Raw genomic sequence first — 19,878 nt, forward strand, 5'->3', positions numbered from 1 at the left:
AAAGACATGGCTGATGGACAAATGACACTGTCTGGAAAGGCTAGTTCAGTGGAAAAAACATGGAAGCTAAATGTAGAAGTACAGTGCTCTCTTCTGCAGTTGTGGGCCAAATGTAAGGTGCTACACTTAGGGAAGAAAAACCAAATGCACAAATACAGAATGGGGAAAACTGACATGGCAACCTCAACATGAGTCAGCAATGAGATGCTGTTGCAAAAAAAAGCAAATGCAATTTTAGGTTGCATCACCAGAGGCATAGCATACAAGTCATAGGAGATGATAGAACCGCTCTGCTGGGTGCTGGTTAGGCCTCAGCTGGAGTACTGTGTCCAGTTCTGCTCACCAATGTATAGAAAGGATGTAGAGAAATTGAAAAGGATCCAGAGACAAGAGACAAAGATGATTAAGGGGATGGAATTCAAACATATGAGCAACGGCTTAAAGAACTGGATATATTTAGTTTGGAAAAGAGAAGATTAAGGGGGATATGAGAGAGGTCTTCAGATACCTGAAAGGCTGCCATAAAAAAGGATGGAAATAAATTGTTCTCTTTTGCCACAGAGGGCAGGACAAGAGGCAATGGGTTCAAACCACAGCATAGCAGATTTAGATCAAATCTCAGGAAAAACTTCCTAACTGTAAAAACAGTAGGAAAATGGAACAGACTGCCTAGGGAGGTTGTAGAAGCTTCTTCACTGGAGGTTATTAAAAAGAGGCTGAATAGCCATCTATCTTGGATAGTTTAGACACGACAAATCCTGCTTCTCGGCAGCGGGTTAGACTAGATGACTTGCAGTCCTTTCTGACCCTATGATTCTATGAAATATTCCGATTGGTGTAAATTGGTGCAGCTCTACTGAAGTCAACAACTGAGAATTTGAACCTGAGTTCCTAAACACTTCCAATATGCATTTCTGTTGTGGGTTAATATGGTCTTTCCTTTGACAAACACTCAATTTAACATGCTACCAAAATGCTTTGTAAATTCAAACAATTCAATGAAGCATGTCTATGAGAATCACTGACAGCATCATTTGGTTTTATTTGCATCATTGGCATTTCGTGTGTGAGATTTTCTTTTTTCTTTTTTTTTTTTAATGAATAAAAACATTCCATCAGGTAGTAAATTGAAAATTTTCCATCTCCCAATGTATAAGTAAGCAGGTAAACAAATAAACAAACATGCCCCCCAATGTTATAGAGAACAAAAAAACCCAAAACAAAATAAAACAAGTTAAACATTAGTACTTGGCTTTTTATGTATAATGCATTGACCTCAAAAATCTGAGTCATTCTGTCCATATAAACAAGTGATAGTAGTAACAAAGTGCATGAAACAAATTGCTAAATTTTAACTAAGATATTAAAATAAAAAGTACTTTAAAACAATACTTTTAATACAGTTTCTTGCCATGATTCCATCATGCATCAACACAAATCAAATCCTGAGGCAACCTGTGCCTTTGACAATCTTTCTGTATGACTATGTAAATAAATGGAAACGATGACCAAAACCTGCAAGAAGGTGACAAGCGTTGAGGCAAGTCCATCTATATTCAGAGTTGTATTAAAAAAAATAATCAAAGTGCACTGCTGGTACATCTCATTTGGGCCTTTTTGGGACTGGTACCCCACAGGGGACATAACCAAAGTCCAAAGAAGTCAGTTTCTATTGACTTCACTGGATTTTGATTCAGGCACCAGGGGAATAAAAGGTGTTGGATATTCTGCTACTAGCATCACTATGACTATCATGAAAACTGGAAAGTTGTACCAAATTTTTGGGATAAACATTTTTTGTATATTTAGGAAGTGCACACTCTTAAATTATCTGATGAAAGAAAGTGTACAGTACTGGTACTTAGTGTTTTGGTACCAGTACCAGACTGGTCCATTAATTAGCATTCAGATCTATCTCTAATTACAGAAAAGGCATATAACAAAGAGTAAGTATTTGGTTATTAATATTTTATACAGTTCAGCAACCCAGCCAATCGGATTTTACATTGCCAACTTTAACGATCTTCAAGCTAGTGGCTTCCAGTTTTAGATAATACCAGTCCTTGAAAAAATAGCTGTACCCTGTGAAGAATAAAAAAAAAGATAAATATTATGGAAAACATAATTCTTGATTATAGTTTTTGTTTGTTTCTTTATTATTTTAGCTAAACCTATAGGAATAGAAGAATTTTTTCTAATGATATTTAGAAGAAACTGTGTTTTATTTTTAACAGGGTTTTTAAAATGACATTTGTATTAATAACTTTATACATATATATATGAAATCCAAGGGATATCAAGGGAGGACTGATTTTGAATGAAGCCCATTTTGTGAGCCTAAGTTTTATGCGCACAAATATTTGCTGGCACAATTAATGTCATTTAAAAATTTAGCTCCGTGGTATGAAGGTGCAATCAGGTAGGCACCTCCATGACATCCCACAAACACTTGTGCCTGGAAAGTTGTCAGTGCAAAAATGGCAGGCCACTTCTGAAAACCATGGACTAGGTCCTTAGCTGCAGCTGAGCTACATTCAGAGATGAAAGAAGCAAAGATGACTCCAAGCTACCAGTATATATCCCCCCAGTCCTGAAGCTTACCATGGTCTGATTCAGATCCTGGGAGAATTAGAACAGTGCTGGAACATGCTCTAACTGGCCACCCATGATTCCAAAAAGCCATGTGGGGAAATCTCCTGGTCACGCCCTTTCCTCTTGGACCAGTTCTTATGTCAGAGGCCATGAGGCAGGATCTTATGCTAACCCTATCCAGTACTAGAAGATGCCACCACAGGAAGGCAGCCATCTGGTTTTCAGGCTTCACACCACCAGAATGGTGCAAATCAGAGGGATTTGACCCAGACATCCACTCCAAACCTTAAGGACTGTGTCATACACATTTATATTCCATGTGTGACTGATCCTTCTCTTATATTCCTCCACATATAGAACAGGTTTGTAACCTCCTAAAGCAGTGTTTCCCAAACTTGGGACGCTGCTTGTGTAAAGAGAGCCGCAGCGGGCCAGGTCAGTTTGTTTATGTGCCACGTCCGCAGGTCCAGCCAATCGCAGCTGCCACTGGCCTCGGTTCACTGCTCCAAGCCAATGGGAGCCGCTGGAAGTGATGGCCAGTACATCCCTCGGCCCGTGCCACTTCCAGCAGCTCCCATTGGCCTGGAGCAGTGAACCACAGCCAGTGGGAGCCATAATTGGCTGGACCTGTGGACGAGGCAGGTAAACAAACCAGCTCTGCCCTCCAGGGGCTTTCCCTACACAAGCAGCATCCCAAATTTGGGAAACACTGTCCTAGAGGATAGTGACAGAAAAAACTATGGCCTTCAAGCTACCCATGCACAAGACCTGGCATATAAAACATAAAGACAGAATGATGACCCAGTATACAAATTATATCGACAATGAGGTAAGTGTTGGGTAAGTGTTCAACAATTCAGAATTGTTATTCAATTCAAAATTTCAGGTGTTTAGACAAAATCTAACATTGCCTCGACTTTCTCATGAGAAGTCTCTTTCCCCATGAGCATTTTGGCATTCTGATTCTGGTCAAGTATTCTGGAAGAAGACCCTTTCCTGAGGTATATTATTACTTCCACTTCTGATCCATGATGGAAACAAAGTGGAGAAAACTCCTCCAAAGTAGAGATGTTCCAGTTGGCAAAACTTGGCTTCTGACTCCCTTCAGGATTCCATATTTCACAATATGGCTCAAACCCATCTCTACTCCAACCAGTTCTCTAATGGGCTGTTTTAAACAGGGTTTTGGAATGGGGAGGAACTGTGTTATCTAATTTGGTTTGCTCATTTCTAAAAAGGGAAAATGAGAACTAAATCAAAGGATTCCTTTGCTACTAAATCTGTTTCTGAGACTTCCTTTCCAAAGGACTGGTGTCAGGAGAGCTTAAATACTTTCAATATCAATGGTAGCAGATTTTTTAAATACAAGTACTGCATGAAAGTGGTACTGATTTGAAAGGATGGTTGTTTTTTACAGGAACCAGAAACGTTCAGGAACCGTAATAATTCCTAAATATTTTTCTTTAAGAGTAAATTGAGGGCAATGGGATATTTAACTGAAAAATTTATTTCAGCTGGCAGCATTCCAAGCAGAATGATTGATTGGCTGCATGTTCATTAACCACTAGAAATGAATGTCTCCAGGAGGTCCAGAAGTAGACAAGGGCAATACACACTTGAAAGGAAGTGCTATAATAACTTATGCCAGACTGCTCACCACTTCCGCTGAGATCCAGCACAGCATCTAGGTTATCTGGAACTCCATTCCAAGCATCAGCAATTAATTTAGGGAACCCAGGGTCCATTTTCTTCTTTACTTCATTGTACCTGCAGAAGATAACACCCCATAATCACGTCTTTATTTAATTGTAACATTTGCTGCTACCTTTCAGGAAGTCACCAGTAACTTTGGCTGTACAAAACATTTACATGTGAAATTCAATAATCGTGTTTTCACACTGTTTCATTTTCATTAAACTGATCCAATTTTGTGAAAATCCTGTGAATTTTTGCAGCTTTTCCGTTTGAAAATGCAATCAGTTCTGAACTGAAAATGGACCTCACTTTCACCCAGATAGTCTTTTCTGAGTAATGCCATCAATTTCCCAAAATTCATATTTAAAACTTCAAAACATAATTCCAGTGAAGATCAACTTTTGCTCTGCAACCAACTTTTCAAAATGGCACATTTTGCTGTATAACAGCCGGTTTGTGAAGATTCCATTCAAAGCTATAGAAATTACCCAGAATGAAATTACAAATAGTTTTGCATGAAATTTAACCACAAATCTCCACCATTTTCACACAGCCCTACCAGTAATGATAAAAATAATGGTTACAAGAGCTAATCTGGTGTTACTACCAGTAATACCTTAGCTTGGAAAACCCAAGAATTTAAACCAATCCAATTACTTTCATTTGTTATACTTTTCGGGCCAAATCCTCAACTAGTATAAATCAGTTTAGCTCCACTGAATTTATATCTACTTTCCAACATCCTTTTGAGGTGACTGGAGCTTTGCCGATTTCTACCAGTTGAGGATCTGATGCTTTGTTCACTTTGGGCACTTCACTCTAGATTAGCCTGTGCACAGGGAGAGGAAAGATATAAGAAGCCTTTCCCCTGTTTTCATAGTCCACATACAGTTAATTCACAAGTGATGTCCCTATGCACATAGGAGCATAGGGACTAATCCCATTCTGTGACGCTCGGGATGCAGGATATTCCCAAGGGGGCAGGGGGTCTATGGCCTGGCTCTCTACCTCACGTGGACCTAGGGACTGCGACTGATTCCCGGAAGGAGGGGAGAGGAGAGTCTGCAGAATTTACCAAGGGATGGTAGCAATTGATGTGCCTATGCCCCTAGTACAGGACTGCGTCAGTGAGCCTCAGTTTAACCTGTGGTAGTGGACTGATCTCTTTATGATCATCTTCACTTCCTACACACAAATACCGTACAGAAGTGTTTATATTCTTGCTCTATACAGAGCCTGATTCTCCTCTCCCTTACTAGTTTTACACACATAAAACTCTCTTGATTTCGACTGAATTACTCCTGATTTATACTGACATAATTTAGATCAAAATTAAGCCCATACATTCAAAAAGAGATTTAAAATCATGACTTTTTTTCCTATTACTAGTTAAGCAAAACCTACTTTGGGGGCTAAACCATCCTGCAGTGAAGTTTTAAAAGTTTAGCTGTGGAATTTATAAACCAACTGCCTTCACCACCAGCCCAATAAATCTCCCTGGCTCTCCAATCCTGTTACGAAGATACTGAAAGGGAGGCAGTAGGCTTCATTCTTATACCTCTGTTTAAAGCTTGTGATAATGACATGAAAACAACTTTGCAAAGTAGTTATTTTGATTCTGTCTGGCAGAGTACTTGTATAAAATAAAACAGCTGCATATTAAATAGTTATAATGTCTATGTTAAACACAGTTGCCTTTTCCCAAATGTTTTTTGATTGCTTGCTATCTTCTTTATGCAGATATAAATCAGTTAAGCTGTTAAGTTGCTTAACAATAAATTATACATTCTACAGTGAATGCAACTGATAAGGGGCTTTGATAGAAATAGTGTCTGAGATCAGAGTGATAAATTTCTTGGAGACCCAAAGGTACAGTTAATCAAAACAGTGAGTGTTAAGGAGGAAACTAGCAGCTTTGCTAACTTCTGGACTGTAATTTCCAGTATTACAAATGGCTATATTATAAATACTTGAAAACGTTAAACATGATCAGCTGCATAGTTAATATTTTCAAAGTGAGTGATAAGCAATCTTGCTTTTTAAGATCAATGCCTGTATTTTCAGATAATGGGGAAAAGAAGAGTGCTGTTCTCAAAGGTAATTAATCATACTTGTCTTTCAAATGGTAACCTTTGTGAAAGGATATTTTATGTACTTATAGGAATTCATAGCCACTAGGATATAAAAAAGACACTCCATCTACTCTGTTCACAACATGAAATTATTGTTCATATAAAACGGATTCATGCATTCTAGATGTATCTTTGATATGCGACATAGCTTACATTTCACTGAAAGAATACTTGAAACCTTGGGAACATATTACATCTGTAGTAGGAGCTTCTTGGTTTTTCCTTGTTTCTATATTGTCAATTAATGAATGGCTCTTATTTCTACCTGGAATTTAAAGTGTATGTTCTTAAAACCAAACCCTGCCCTAATTCTATGTGCGAAGAAGGTCTGTCTGGTGATTAAAGCAGGAGCAAGGATGTCAGGATTCCGCTCCCAGTTCTACTACTTTCTTCATGTGTATTCCTTAGGTAAGTCACCGCAGTTCAGCGAAGCACTCAGACAGGTGACTAATTTTAAGAACCTATTTTTGTGCCAAAACCTGCTGACAGTTATACTCATGCAACTCCATGAAATAAAATAAAATGAGTACATTTTTCTTCAGATACAACTTAAGATATTTGATACTAACCTTTCAATCACACTCATAGACCTGTGGTTAAAGACATTTCCTTCTAGCACAGGACTCAGTTAGACTTTCTAGACAAGGATGGATGTGAAGGAGCTGTCCTTTCCTTCTAGCACAAAGTTAGCCAAAACTTCCTGCTGTCCAACTCTTCGAGTATTACTTTGATTATTTGGGAAGGAAGAATAATTTTCAGGAAACTGGTTTCAGTCCCCAGATCTGCCACAGACTTCCTATATGACTTTAGTCAAGTCTTTCAATCTCTGTGCTTCAATTCCCTTTCTGTAAAATGGGGATAATCCTTATTTTCGCCCAGTCTTTGTCTGTCTTGTCTATTTAAAGTATAAGCTCTTTGGTGCAGGAACTGTCATTTACTATATGTAACTACTATGCCTGGCACAACAGGATCCCATCTTCGTTAGAACCTCTGAGCCCTATCATAATACGTGACAAATAATAAAAATAAGAATATGACATTTGAATTCTGCCTTTGGTTACTTATGTTGCATAATATTATTTTAACTCTCTGACAGACATTTCCAGCATGACTCTTAGGGCACATTAATATACACGCTAGTATTTCTGGGTTATCTGTGGACATCCTTACAAAGACGGCTTGCCTTGCTGCACATGGAAAACATATGAAAAGGATTGCAGATGCGGTCAAAATAAATTTCAAATTAAGGTTTGGCAAAAGATTAACAGATATATTTCAGCAGGAATTGCCCAGCTCCCCTCAACACCAACTAGATAAGTAGAGCAAATATGTTAGCCCTTTGTTATTTCTGTTGCTACAAGAAGAGCAGTTATCCCAAAGTTTGCTAGCCCTATATTGTCGTCCCCCCACCCCCACATATTTCTGGCCAATGGCCTTCAGGAATAGCGGTTTAAGGGGAGATTTTTCAAAGGCACAGATGGCAGTTAGATGCTTACTGCCAGTGACTTTCATCTAGCTGCGATTTGTGCCTTTGAAAATCTCAGAGATTTATTCCAGGCCTTGTCACCTGACCACCTTGTTTCTGTGCTGCCAAGGGATATGATTTGTTTAGGCTCTTGTCTGGCAAAACATTTTGCAGCAAACACCTGAGCCTAAATGAGAACAAGGATCCACCACAAGAGCTGTGAGTTTAGTTAATTCTCACCACCTTAACTGTAATGTGTCTCACCTCCAAAACTTGTCTCCTGCAAAAATGTATGTCTTCTTGTTTTTACTCCAGTTAAAAGCTGCATTGACGTGTTGTACCTCAGGAGGTAACCCCAGACTGGTGAGTTTCTTTGGATATCCTCTCTCCAAAGTACTGGCTGAATAAACCCAGTACTCATTTCCTAAGTGGGAAAAACACTTAGTTACATGGTAGTTAACTCTGTTACAAAGTGGATTAACCAAAAAAGCTATTTCTGTTTTGTGACACTTTATAGGATCTTTTATCATCCTGCTTATATTACTAGTAAGCAGTGTGTTCCAGTAGGCAGAGCACTGGACTGAGGCTCAGGAATTATGGTTCTGTTGCTGGTTCTGGCATTGACCTGATGCTTGGCTTTGGACATATAGCATCCCCTCTCTTTGCCTGTTTCCCTTCCCACTTGTCATCTGGCTTGTCTATTGAGATTGTAAGCTTTCTGGGACAGCGGGTGCCTCTGACTATGAGCATACATAGGCCTTGCTGTCAGTTGGGTTTATTGTAGTACAAATAATTAACAATGATAATCTGGCTGGATGATGAAGTCTTAAAGCAGGGTAGTCTGAAGGCCAAACACAGCCTATATCCTACCCACACCCACCCTCTCCATGTATCTGTGGTTTGTTTATTTCAGAAATTTCTGTTCATCCATCAAGTTAGATACAAGAATATCACATATTAAGTAGTCCTCTATATCTCTATTTTAAAAGGCCCTGATTCTGTGGTCCTTGATTTCTAATATGATCCAAAATACATACAAATCAAAGGGTCAAATTCTGCAATCTTTACATTGTTTGGTATCTTATTCAGTGAATATTTCCATTGACTCCAGTGAAATTACCCACCGGTGACCATGGAAACTTTCGCCATGAGAGAATATTTCTATTGGCCCTAATTATATTACAATAATTATGAATGTCAGAAAGCTTTCCAATGACTTCACTGGGAGTTGGTGCCAGAACTAAGTTATCTAACACAAGAAAGGTGTAAGGTGCAACATTGAACTTCCTGGCAAACTCATAGATTCGCAGATTCCAGGGCCACAAGGGATCACTGTGACATCTAGTCTATAACACAGGCCACAGAACTAACTCAGAATAATTCATAGAGCAGAGCTTTTAGAACAACATCCAATCTTGATTTAAAAATGGTCAGTGATGGAGAATCCACCATGCCCAGATTAGATTGTTCCAATACTTAATTACTCTCACCATGGAAAATTTACTCCTTATTTTCAGTCTGAATGTGTCTTGCTTGAACTTGGATCGGGTTATACGTTTCTTTTCTAGACTAGAGCCTATTATTAAATATTTGTTCCTCATGTAGATACTCATAGACTCTGCTCTACTTCAGATTCCCCTGTTTATGCATCTCAGAATTGCAGTAGCTATCTTGTCCACTGAGTATACTAGGAGCTCATGTTCAGTTGATTATCCACCACAACCCCCAAATCTTTTCATAGTCACTGCTTCCCAGGATAATCTTCTCCATCCTGTAAGTTACCAGCATGGCCTTTCAGAAGCAAAATGTGGATGCTCCTGTACAAAGCATTTTAGGGTATTTGGGCTAGAGGCAGTTTCCTACTGATCTTTTAGCGTTTGCTAGTCTTTCCTGTTTAGAATTTTTCTATAGCAATTGTATTTCCCTGCAAAAAACAAAACAAAAAACTACACCAAACCAAACAAAATAAAATCTCCAAAGTCCACCACAACTAACAATAATATTTACTGGAGATGGCATATCAAAGCATTTTGACTGTGCTGAGTTTTTTTTTTACCATGTTTCTTAATTCCAATAGCCAATCAAACATGGGGAATAAATTAACAATACTTTTTCCCCCTGAGCAGAAAATGTACAACAGCATTAGCCATGTGTTTTTTATATGGCTGTAGATGTTTAGTCATGTTGCAATGGATTCTGAAGGATAGTTTTTGCTGGCTCAGTTTTCCAAACATTGAAAATAACCTCCCAGCTATATTAGTTTGGCTAGGCTCGCTGGAGCATATATATGACTGACTTAAAATGGACAGTATACTGATTTGTATCTATTATTATCCTCGCCCGTCAAGCTAGCCAGCATGCCCACATGCGTCCTCTCTTCCTGATGAGTAATCCGAGTTAGACTCCTGGAATGCAGAGCAGGAATTTGTCTTTGACAGACAGTAGAGGTGCAGCAGCAGAACATGGAAAGGAATGGAATTAAGTCTAAGATTCTCAAAGAGAAGTGATCTGTACTGATACTGTAGCTGACAATGAGGGTGACCTGGACAAAGGGAAGGGTGACATTCAGTGTGAGTGAAATGTCAGCATTCTCATACAATGAATCAGCTTTGCATATTGCCAAGTTTTTCTTTCAAGTTGCTAACAGCCTTTCAGCTCCCAGTGGGTTAATGGCAGTGGAAGGTGCTCAGTACCTTGCAGATTCTGGACCTTTAGTCCCAGGAAAGGAATAGCTGAAATCCGACATTCATAATAGATCTGATATGGCTGCCCTCAGAGGTACATTTCCCTCATCCTCATCTCATTTAGAAGACTGAATCTGAATGCAGCGCTTATGCAAGCTATGTTTACAACTTCAAACCAATACCTGAAAAAAACACGGTCTTCTCTTCCTGAGGGGCCTCATAGACAGCATCGATTTTTTCTGGCACCTCTGGCCAGAATGTAGCAACAAGCAAGGGACCTGTGGGTTTATTTCGGGGGTTTACAGTCCTCCACATGAATCTGAGCAGAACAGAAAATGGCACAGGCTTTACAATGAACTGATTCATCAGCACATCTGTTTCTCATCATATCTGGCAAAGGCGTATGTGCCTGAACACGCACATGCTCTCACGTGGTCTAGCAACAGCAGCACAAACTTATAACTGCTTGGCTATACATTCAAAACTGTGCCTGGGAGGTTAAATGAATCCTCCTGCAGCAGGCTAATGAAATGGTTGCATAATCTACTGCCCGCGGGAACCCCAATGAAGTGAAGTAGATTGATGGCTGAAGGGTTCATGTTGCTTCTTGTGCCAGAGCAAAATGTATTCTGTGGTTCAATTATACAAATAAAACCATTTACAAGGCAGTTACATGATTACAGTTGTCCTGCTGTTGTGTATGGAGCAGATGGACAAGCATTTGACAAATGCAGACATTTGCATCCCATGAATTGCTCTTGCAATTATTATTGTAGGGACTAAAAATTCAATTGAATAACTATATATCAAGCAGCTGGAAAGTGAGCTTGGCTGTAAGAGAAACCTTAAACATTAAACATGTTCATTAGAGAAATGCTTATTTTATGTACAAGCAGTATCCTGATTTGATTTAAGATTTTAAAAACTGTAATTATCTTTCAGTGGCAGTGCATTGTGTAGAAGGCACTTGATATTAACAAAGGCACTACTGTTTTTCTCCCCTGTTGAAGGAACAGCTTCTCCCCACCCCCAGCCCCAACAGAACAAAGCTTATAGTAATTTGCCAATTTTTTAAGATGAAAAATCAACAAGCTAGCTGAAGCCCTGTTTCAACATACTTTAGCTGGTAGCTAGTAAACTAATTATCAGGTCAAATCCAGCTTTAATCATTCTGAAAAGTAGAAGCTGAAAAAAATGTGCCAGTTTTTCTCACCCCTATGTGGAATCCTTTTCTCATGAAACTCCCAAAGACTGAAATTGGATTTCAGTGTTGCCTAAAAATTGCAGGATCAGGCCGTAAATTGCCTTTATAGATTGCTGTACCACTCGTCAGTTGAAATCTGACTATGAATAAAAGGAGCTTGCAAGGACACAAATTTAGAGCATTTTAATATGTATTTGTAAGTACGATAGTTTTTTGTCTCATTTCTAAAATTAAACAATTATGATAATAGGGTCTAGTAGCTGATATGAGGAAGACAGCAAATGACTAAACGTATGTTACTTTTCCTCTTTTTTTACAAAAGTTTTGTTAGATATAATTTGATCTTAATAACTGGGATAATGATGTCTTAATGTGTTCTATTTTTTACTGATATAAACATCAATTTCATATTTATTTTTAATGAAGAATAATCAGAGTAGCTATAGCAGGCCACACACACACACACAGAATCAAATTTACTGATACACTACATGAAAAGGGTCCTTTTCCTATTGCCTATTATATGTTTCTTTTCTTTCACAGAAAAGCTGATCACGTGATATAAGGAACTCCATGTAACACATATCTGCTACTACATATATAGCTTTTGATAAATGATTATCCTTAGAGAAGGGCCTAAGCTGCAGAATTCTGATCCATATTAGTGGCTCTGCTCCCCTTTGCAAAGTTTGGTTTAAATTTAGGCTCTAATCAGAGAAAAGGACCCGTGATCCAAATCCACATTAGGATTCTAAACCTCCCAGAGCCCAGAAGGGTTCGAAAGCAGAGATGTGGTTCAAGCCCATATCTACTGAATGGAGCCCATCAAAATATTTTTGACACAACAGTTTTCTGTTGGAAAATGCAGTTTAGTCAAAAGTGATATGTTTTGTGGTTATGTGTTGATTCCAGCAAAAAATTCAATGGCAAAAGAGGAGAAATGAACTTTCTTGTTTCATTTCAATAATGCTGAAACATTTTGTTTAGACTTTTACATTAAATATTAATTTAACATTGTATATTACATATATATAAAATGCACACAATATATTCTGTTTTTACATTCGTGAAACAAAATGATTCAGTGGATTTGAATTTACATTTTCTGGACATTTCATTTTGCAGGAAATTTCTAATTTTGTTTTTGTTCCAACTGAATGAAAACAAATTTCTAAATGCTGGAATTTCCCACTGAACATAAATTCCAATTTCCTCCCAGCTCAACTAATTAATAAGATTGCTTCCTACATCCTCATTGGAAAGGCTAGCAGGCCTTTTAATACAGGACCTCTTGCTTATGTAGAGTAGCACATATGCTCAGTATTTCCCTTCCCTCATTTCTTGATTCTACATACATCTGAATGGAGAGGAAAAAGAAAAACAAAACCCTTTGCTTTGAAGAGTTCATTTAGTCTTTCTCCTTAGTCCTCTCTCAGTCTTACATCTATGTGATATAAAAATTGGATTCTTTGGACATTTTTATTATTAAGATGGGTGAGTCATAAAAGTCACAGGCCCCATGACTCAGGGTTATTTCTAAATTCCAGAAATGGACCACAAGGTTGTTTTCTGCCTTCTTCCCTAATATTGGGAAATACAGGATACAAATATAGGCGAATGAATTCCAAAGTAAACCAAATAAATAGTCACACTCTCTCTTTGCTGAATGTTAGATAAAGTATGAGTCAGTTCGAACAATTTGTTTTAATCTTTATATTGTTCTTGGAACAATTAAATTATTCCAACTGCGTGTTGAATTTCATATTTCCCTATGATTTTGTATATTATAAAATGTTGACCTGACATGGCTGATGCCTTGTATATACACATTCATAATACTTGCATGTGAGTTTCAAGAGTAAGAGATCTATGTGAATAATATAGTTGATTAAAACAAGGCAATTGCTGATTACACTAATGCTATGACTTGCACTACCACTAGCAGCTGCCAAACAAAGAAAGGAGGGGAGACAGGTGGAGAGGAACTGCAAGAGGCTGTTGCTGGGCTCAGCAGAGGTGCCCTACATAAGGAAACTGAAGTATGGTGTATTTATACCTGACAACCTTCTCTCTCTTTCCCAGGACATTGAATGGAAATTTCTTCAGGAATCTTGGACTTTAAAGGCTGGGAAACTGTTTTTAGTAGGATCTGTTTTCAGCGATGATCTCTATTTGTGCCAGAAAATAATTATGGCAAAAATGGAAGCTGGCTTGGGGCCTGGCTGAAAATTAGGCCCTAAAAATGATATATATGGCATTGGAGTATCAATTTTTATACCACAATTCAGAAGTGGTATGAGCTAGCCCCCAGTCAGGCAGGTTTTGCAAACATATCAAGTTACTTTTGTGCAATGCTACAAATTTGACTCCACAGATTTTTTCCCCTGCATTTAAACTTTGTTGTTGTTGTTTTGTTTAAAGGTGATTGACATTATTGAAATGCCATGTGTTTAGCTAAAAGGAAGCTTGAGCTAGGGGTTGCCCTCAAACATCGAGGGTAGCAGAAGTGTGTGCCCTGTGTGTGGTAAACAGAAAGTGGTTCAGGTCCTGGGGTCCACCCCTTTGTAGCTCAGGCATGAAACGGTCCAAAGGTGGCTTTCTGCAATATTTGCCCTCCATGCACTGCTTGTGGAACTGCTTACAGCCCACAAGGGACCTTTCTGGCAGCTGCACATCACCAGATTGTAGGGAAGCCCTGGTCACACCTACTTTTTGGGGGATTGAAAGGAATAGCACAGGAGCTTCTAAGTGCCCCAATGCCAGCAGAGATTCCTTCCCAAGGGAAATCTCCTGAGGCCCCTTATACCCATAACACCACAAAGCAGCTTCAGCGGGAGTTTTCTTCATAGTCTCTCTACTGTGTTCCTCTCTCCTTCATCTGTTACCAACTCTCTGTTACTTGACCAGAAAACCAGTAACAGAGCAAAAGTTAACCTCCCAAACCTTGGCTCTTGATTCTGATCTCACATGCATGTAAATTGGGAGTAAATCCACTGTGGAGTTACATAGTGGTGAAGCAGGCCCCAAGAGCTTGCCTCTCCCTTCTGTTCTTTTTCTCTGAAAGGATGATCAAAGAACATGGCTTAGGCAATATTATTTCGCAGAAAATCATAAGTGTTCCAGCTGAAAATTAAACGTGGAGGAGATTTCTGGGCATACAACACCAGCTGGCACAAATGATTATTAAATGGCCTGAGACTGGAAGCTCCACACCAGATACTTTGTGAGCATGCCCAATTTGGTTATTTAGTTCTGTTCAGTGCATCCAAGTCTCTTTTGTTTCAGCAGAGCACATAGCTGTTGTGGTTTCCAGTACTGCTGGAAAAATGGCCTTTGTGCCTGTTCATCTAGGACAATAATATAACCATCAACATTCGGATTCATGCCAATTTCATATTTTACAGCACTGCATGAGCAGTTTCAAACAAGGAAGTCTGCTTCTTTTAAACAAGTGAGATTCGTTTTTACGTTTTTAGCTATTATTAAAAAGCATAATTTCTAAAATGAATTTGCTCACGCACAAATGAGTGTGAATGTGCACACATATATATTCCCTCACACATACTGTATCATGTAAATAAACACATAGGCTGAGTTCATAGATTTTATGGCCAGAAAGAGCCATTATGATTATTTAGTCTACTCTTCTGTATAATACAGTTCTCTGTTTTTGTGGCAATAATAAAACATTGGATTATTGGAGCAATGAGTGTACTTTTCTTTTATTCTGTGTTACTTTTTGCAACTCACAGACACTGAAATTGGATGGGTCAGCTCCATTTGATAGTTTGGCCAGGTTCACTTTCTGGTCCTAAATTTGAGCTGTTGTGTTTGAGTCTCTCTCTCACACACACACACACACACACGCGCGCGCGCACGCACACACACACACACACACATACACCTTAGCTATAGCCAGAGAATGCTTGGTGTAACCGAGCAATGGAGAGGCAGGGGGGAGCACAAGAGTGTTGTTTATGCTCCCCCAACTGAAGCTGGTTGGGAGTTTTCTGGCTAAATGTTTTTTCATTACTGAGTCATCAAAACGGAACTATTTCCCAGAAATATATTTGTTTCAATGATCTTCTGGCAAAACATAAGTGGGTTCCAATGGAGCCCTGCCTGGTTTCCTGTCACCTTGCCTAGCGTGCTGCTGAGAAGTCCAGGCTCTCAATGCCAGTGGCTCTAGGAGCATCCCTGCTATGCAGACTGTCTTTTGAGTTGGGGACCCCAGAGCTTCCAGGCTCCCTGTGGCAGAGCCCAAGCTACTGCAGAGATGGGAGTCTGGAAGCCCTTGGTAGCTTCAGCTCTAGACAAACCTCCCAAACCTGCAGAAGAGAGCCTGGGAAAATCTGAGGATCCTGAGACTTGTAGATTCCTGGCTTCCTGTCATTTAAACAAACAAACAAGATTATTTCTAAATCCTGCCCCTCCCTCCTGCTCCCGCCCCCTGCGATTTCCCTTCCATGAGAAATTTCATCATTTCCACTTTGTTCTGAAACAGAACATTTGGTTTGTTCAGAATTTTGGATTTTCCCTTGGATGGAAATTCCAGTTTTCAACCAGAATTTTACAGAATTGCTTTGACAGTATACCACAAACTCTCTTTCTGCTTCAAGTAATCACAGAATCATAGGGTAAGACGGGACCACAAGGGTCATCTAGTCTAACCCTCTGCCAAGATCCACAGATGGCTCCAGCCTCCTTTTGAAAACCTCCAGTGAAGGAGCTTCCACAATCTCTCTAGGCATCTGTTCCGTTGTCCTCCTGTTCTCACATTGTTTCCTGAGATTTAATCTAAATCTGCTATATTGTAGTTTGAACCCATTGTCTCTTGTCCTGCTCTCTGTGGCAAGAGAAAACAACTTTTCTCCGTTTTTTTTATGGCAGCCTCTTATCACTAACCAATGTGTCTCACTTACCTGTCTTTGAAGAAAAACGTTTCTCCTCTAATTTGGGAGATACCATCAAATATGACGTCTTGTTTGCATAACGTTGGGGTGACTGGTCCAAGTGTTGGAACTGGATCTGGCCCAAAATCAGTGGATCCTCCTACAACGAAGAACAGATTTATACTCTAATGTTTGCGTGTATTGTTGTTCTAATAATGTGAAGACCCCAAACTGCTATAAATCATTTCAGGGAAACAATCACTTCAGTTGTTTTGGAGGTTATATTTGATGGAAATTAGAAAATGTTTCAGAGGCTGTGTAGTTCAGTGGACAGGGCCCTAGGTTAGGACTCAGAAAGTCTTGGGGTGAGAGTAGTCTATTCCCAGCATTGCCACTAGACTGCTGTGTGAGCTTTGTCAAGATATGTCATTTCTACGTGCCTGTATTTTCTCTCCTACCCATAGTTGATCTAGTCTATTTAGTCAGGAAGATTTTCAGGACAGATAATTTTTGTTAGCAATTTGCAGCTATTAACTTTGAGAATTTTTTTGCCCAGTGATGGGATAGTTTAAGATATAACAAACTAAAGTTTCTTAAAACAGCATATGCCATGGTATCTGAACTGATGTGCAGATAATTCTGAATACTATACATGCCAGCTTTTTGTACTGCAGTTTTTCCAGTCTGCTAATAGTGTGCAAGTCATAAATACTCATTTTGAGCCATTTGTTGCCTTTCTTCCCTCATTAAGAATCAAAATGTTCTCTTCAAAACATGCACTTTGCCATCTGTTGGATTTTATTTTGTTTTGTTATTTGGCCGTGGCTGCGTTGCCTAGTGTAGCATCTGGCTGCTCCTTAGCAATCAGGTGATTTTACATCATTAAACAAAATGTGACTCCAGCTGATTTGATGTAGCTCTGACTAATGCTAGAAAATGTGTAATGAACAATAATTCCAAAAGCAAAAGACAAGTTTGTTTACAAAAATGAAAAGTTCTTTGAGTTAAAGTATTACTTCAATTAGTTAAAGAGGCAGGAAGGATGGTCTTCTGGTTAAGCCTTAGGGCTGTGACTTAAGAGACTTAGGTTACATTCTGAGCTCTTCCAGAATCTTTTAATTACGAACTTGTGAATATCACTTAATCTTACTGTGTCTCCCTTCCCAATCTTTTGGTAGTATGCTGCATCCTTTTCTGCTTCCATCCCTTTGTCTTGTCTATTTAGATTGTAAAATATTCCAAGCAGGGATACTTTTTACATGTTATGTGCGGCACCTCACACAGTGAGGTCCAGTCTTGGTTGGGCTCTCCAGACTTTACACAAATGATTAAATAATTTCAATTAAAGAGCCCAGGAATTGGAAAAAATGAATATCCAAGTCAGTTTTTTGAATAAAGAACATATATCTGGTAATTATTTGGTGTTATTATTAGCATTCCTAAGGTGTCCAGAACTACAGAATCATGGCACCAGTAATAAGAAGTGATGCAGTTAGAAAACCGAGAAATGATATGATCCTTTCAGACTGCTCAGCAGTCTAATTTTCAGTGATATTTTCATCCGTACATGGTAGTTTAGGAAGTCTATAGACTGAATGGATTTTAACTGATCAAAGTTATAAAATCACTACCATGCAATATATGCTAAAATGATCTCTAGAGAAAAATAAATAAATATTAAAGATGAACACAGAATACAAATATCTGATATCCTCTTCTTCCCCACAGAAACATCTGGTATATACAGATATCACCTTCCACACATTATCTGCAAATGTTGTTTCTCCTGTTGTACAGCCTAAATCGTGGGCTGATTGATAGGACGGTGATAGAGGTAACACACTACACATTATACTCGTAAATTCTGGTCCATCATCAATAAATCAATCAGGTAAGGAGGCTTATTATTCACATATCATTCTGAAACTTATCAGGAAATAACAAGAAACATCTATCATGTGGAGAATAATCACTACATTGAGCAGAGTGGAGACAAGAAACTCATGAAAAGCAACTTGTCCCTCCAGCACAATTTATTTTCATTTTAACCACCGCCAGCAATCACCAGCTTCTAAATCTAGGGAGTGTCTCCTTAATGAACATGGTAGAATTGCTCACCTGAAGCATCCCTATTTGAAAACAATAATACGAGGCTGAAGAGGGCATGTGTGTCTCCATCTGTGAAACAGCTTTACCCTCTTTGCATTGCTTTTAGACAAAAAAGGCCTTTGGAGTATAGACTTAAATGTCCTTTACAGGCTAAAAGAGTGAGCTCCCTAGCTGGTGTCAGAAGAAGAAAATTGTATACCCAGCCATTATCCTCTATCACCCCATTGCTTCCAGAAGACTAAATGAAGAGCTTAATATCTGGCATGAAGTTTTCTCTGGTTGATGATAGATAGTACACTGTCCTTGGGAAAAGTCTCTACCCCCATGTTAGGCCCAGGTTCTGCCCAGAACTATGCATGCACATCTCCCATAGCGACATGGGTGTGCGCAGGAATTTAAATGTTACTGCTTTGTGTGTGTGTGGGGCACATTATACACATTAAACTGTATCAACCCATGCACATGCATCATATGCAAAGAAATAAACAGCCACGTGTTCACCATGTAAATGAACTGTACCTTTAATCCATTTTGAGTATGGGCTCCTTAACCTTATGGGGAAACATGTGCAAACCAAGTAGGTGCATGTGCATCCATAATCTCAAGTTACGGGGATATGTGTATGACCTCACTGAAATTGCGCACTGCATGTTAGGAGGAAATATCTTAATAGAAAAAAAAGCGGGTGGGGGAAGAGAGCAGAGAGCTCCTCCCACCCTGGGGCTGCAGTGGAGAGCTTCTCCTGAACTGGGGGGCGGGGCTTGGTGGGGGACACAGAACTCCTCCTGCCCTGCGGCTGCGGCAGGGAGAATGAGAGAGCTCCTCTCCCCCAGGGTTGCAGTGCTTAGAGTGGGGAGGGTCCATACCAGGACCCTTGTACTGCCCTCTGTCATTTAGTCAGGATAGCAATATGTAGGGCAAGGTGATTATGGTCCCCTGACATCTGATCATGACCCTCGAGTTAAGGACTCCATGTTACAGAGCGGGTATCCCACAATTCCCAGCATGGCGTTTCACAGCCAAAGAGAGAGAGAGCCTTTGAAAGTTCCACCTAAAGATACGGGATTAACCTTTGCTGCTCTGGGGCTTTCACAGCTCAGAAGCG

The 19,878-nt window shown here is 39.3% G+C and overlaps 1 protein-coding gene across 1 annotated transcript in view; it reads right to left on the reverse strand.

The window, feature by feature from the left end:
• Positions 1-1,010: 1,010 nt before the first annotated feature.
• Positions 1,011-19,878, reverse strand: part of MMP2 (matrix metallopeptidase 2) — a 42,567-nt gene continuing 23,699 nt past the window's right edge. The window contains exons 9-13 of the mRNA XM_032773508.2: positions 16,695-16,824; positions 10,751-10,887; positions 8,149-8,308; positions 4,250-4,359; positions 1,011-2,082 (exon numbers count right to left, since the gene is read on the reverse strand). Of these exons, the coding sequence (XP_032629399.1) occupies positions 1,979-2,082; positions 4,250-4,359; positions 8,149-8,308; positions 10,751-10,887; positions 16,695-16,824 (641 nt within the window). The 3' untranslated portion in view covers positions 1,011-1,978. The remainder of the gene's footprint in view (positions 2,083-4,249; positions 4,360-8,148; positions 8,309-10,750; positions 10,888-16,694; positions 16,825-19,878) is intronic.

Source organism: Chelonoidis abingdonii, chromosome 19, assembly GCF_003597395.2.
Source record: "Chelonoidis abingdonii isolate Lonesome George chromosome 19, CheloAbing_2.0, whole genome shotgun sequence".
Classification (NCBI taxonomy): Eukaryota; Metazoa; Chordata; order Testudines; family Testudinidae; genus Chelonoidis; species Chelonoidis abingdonii.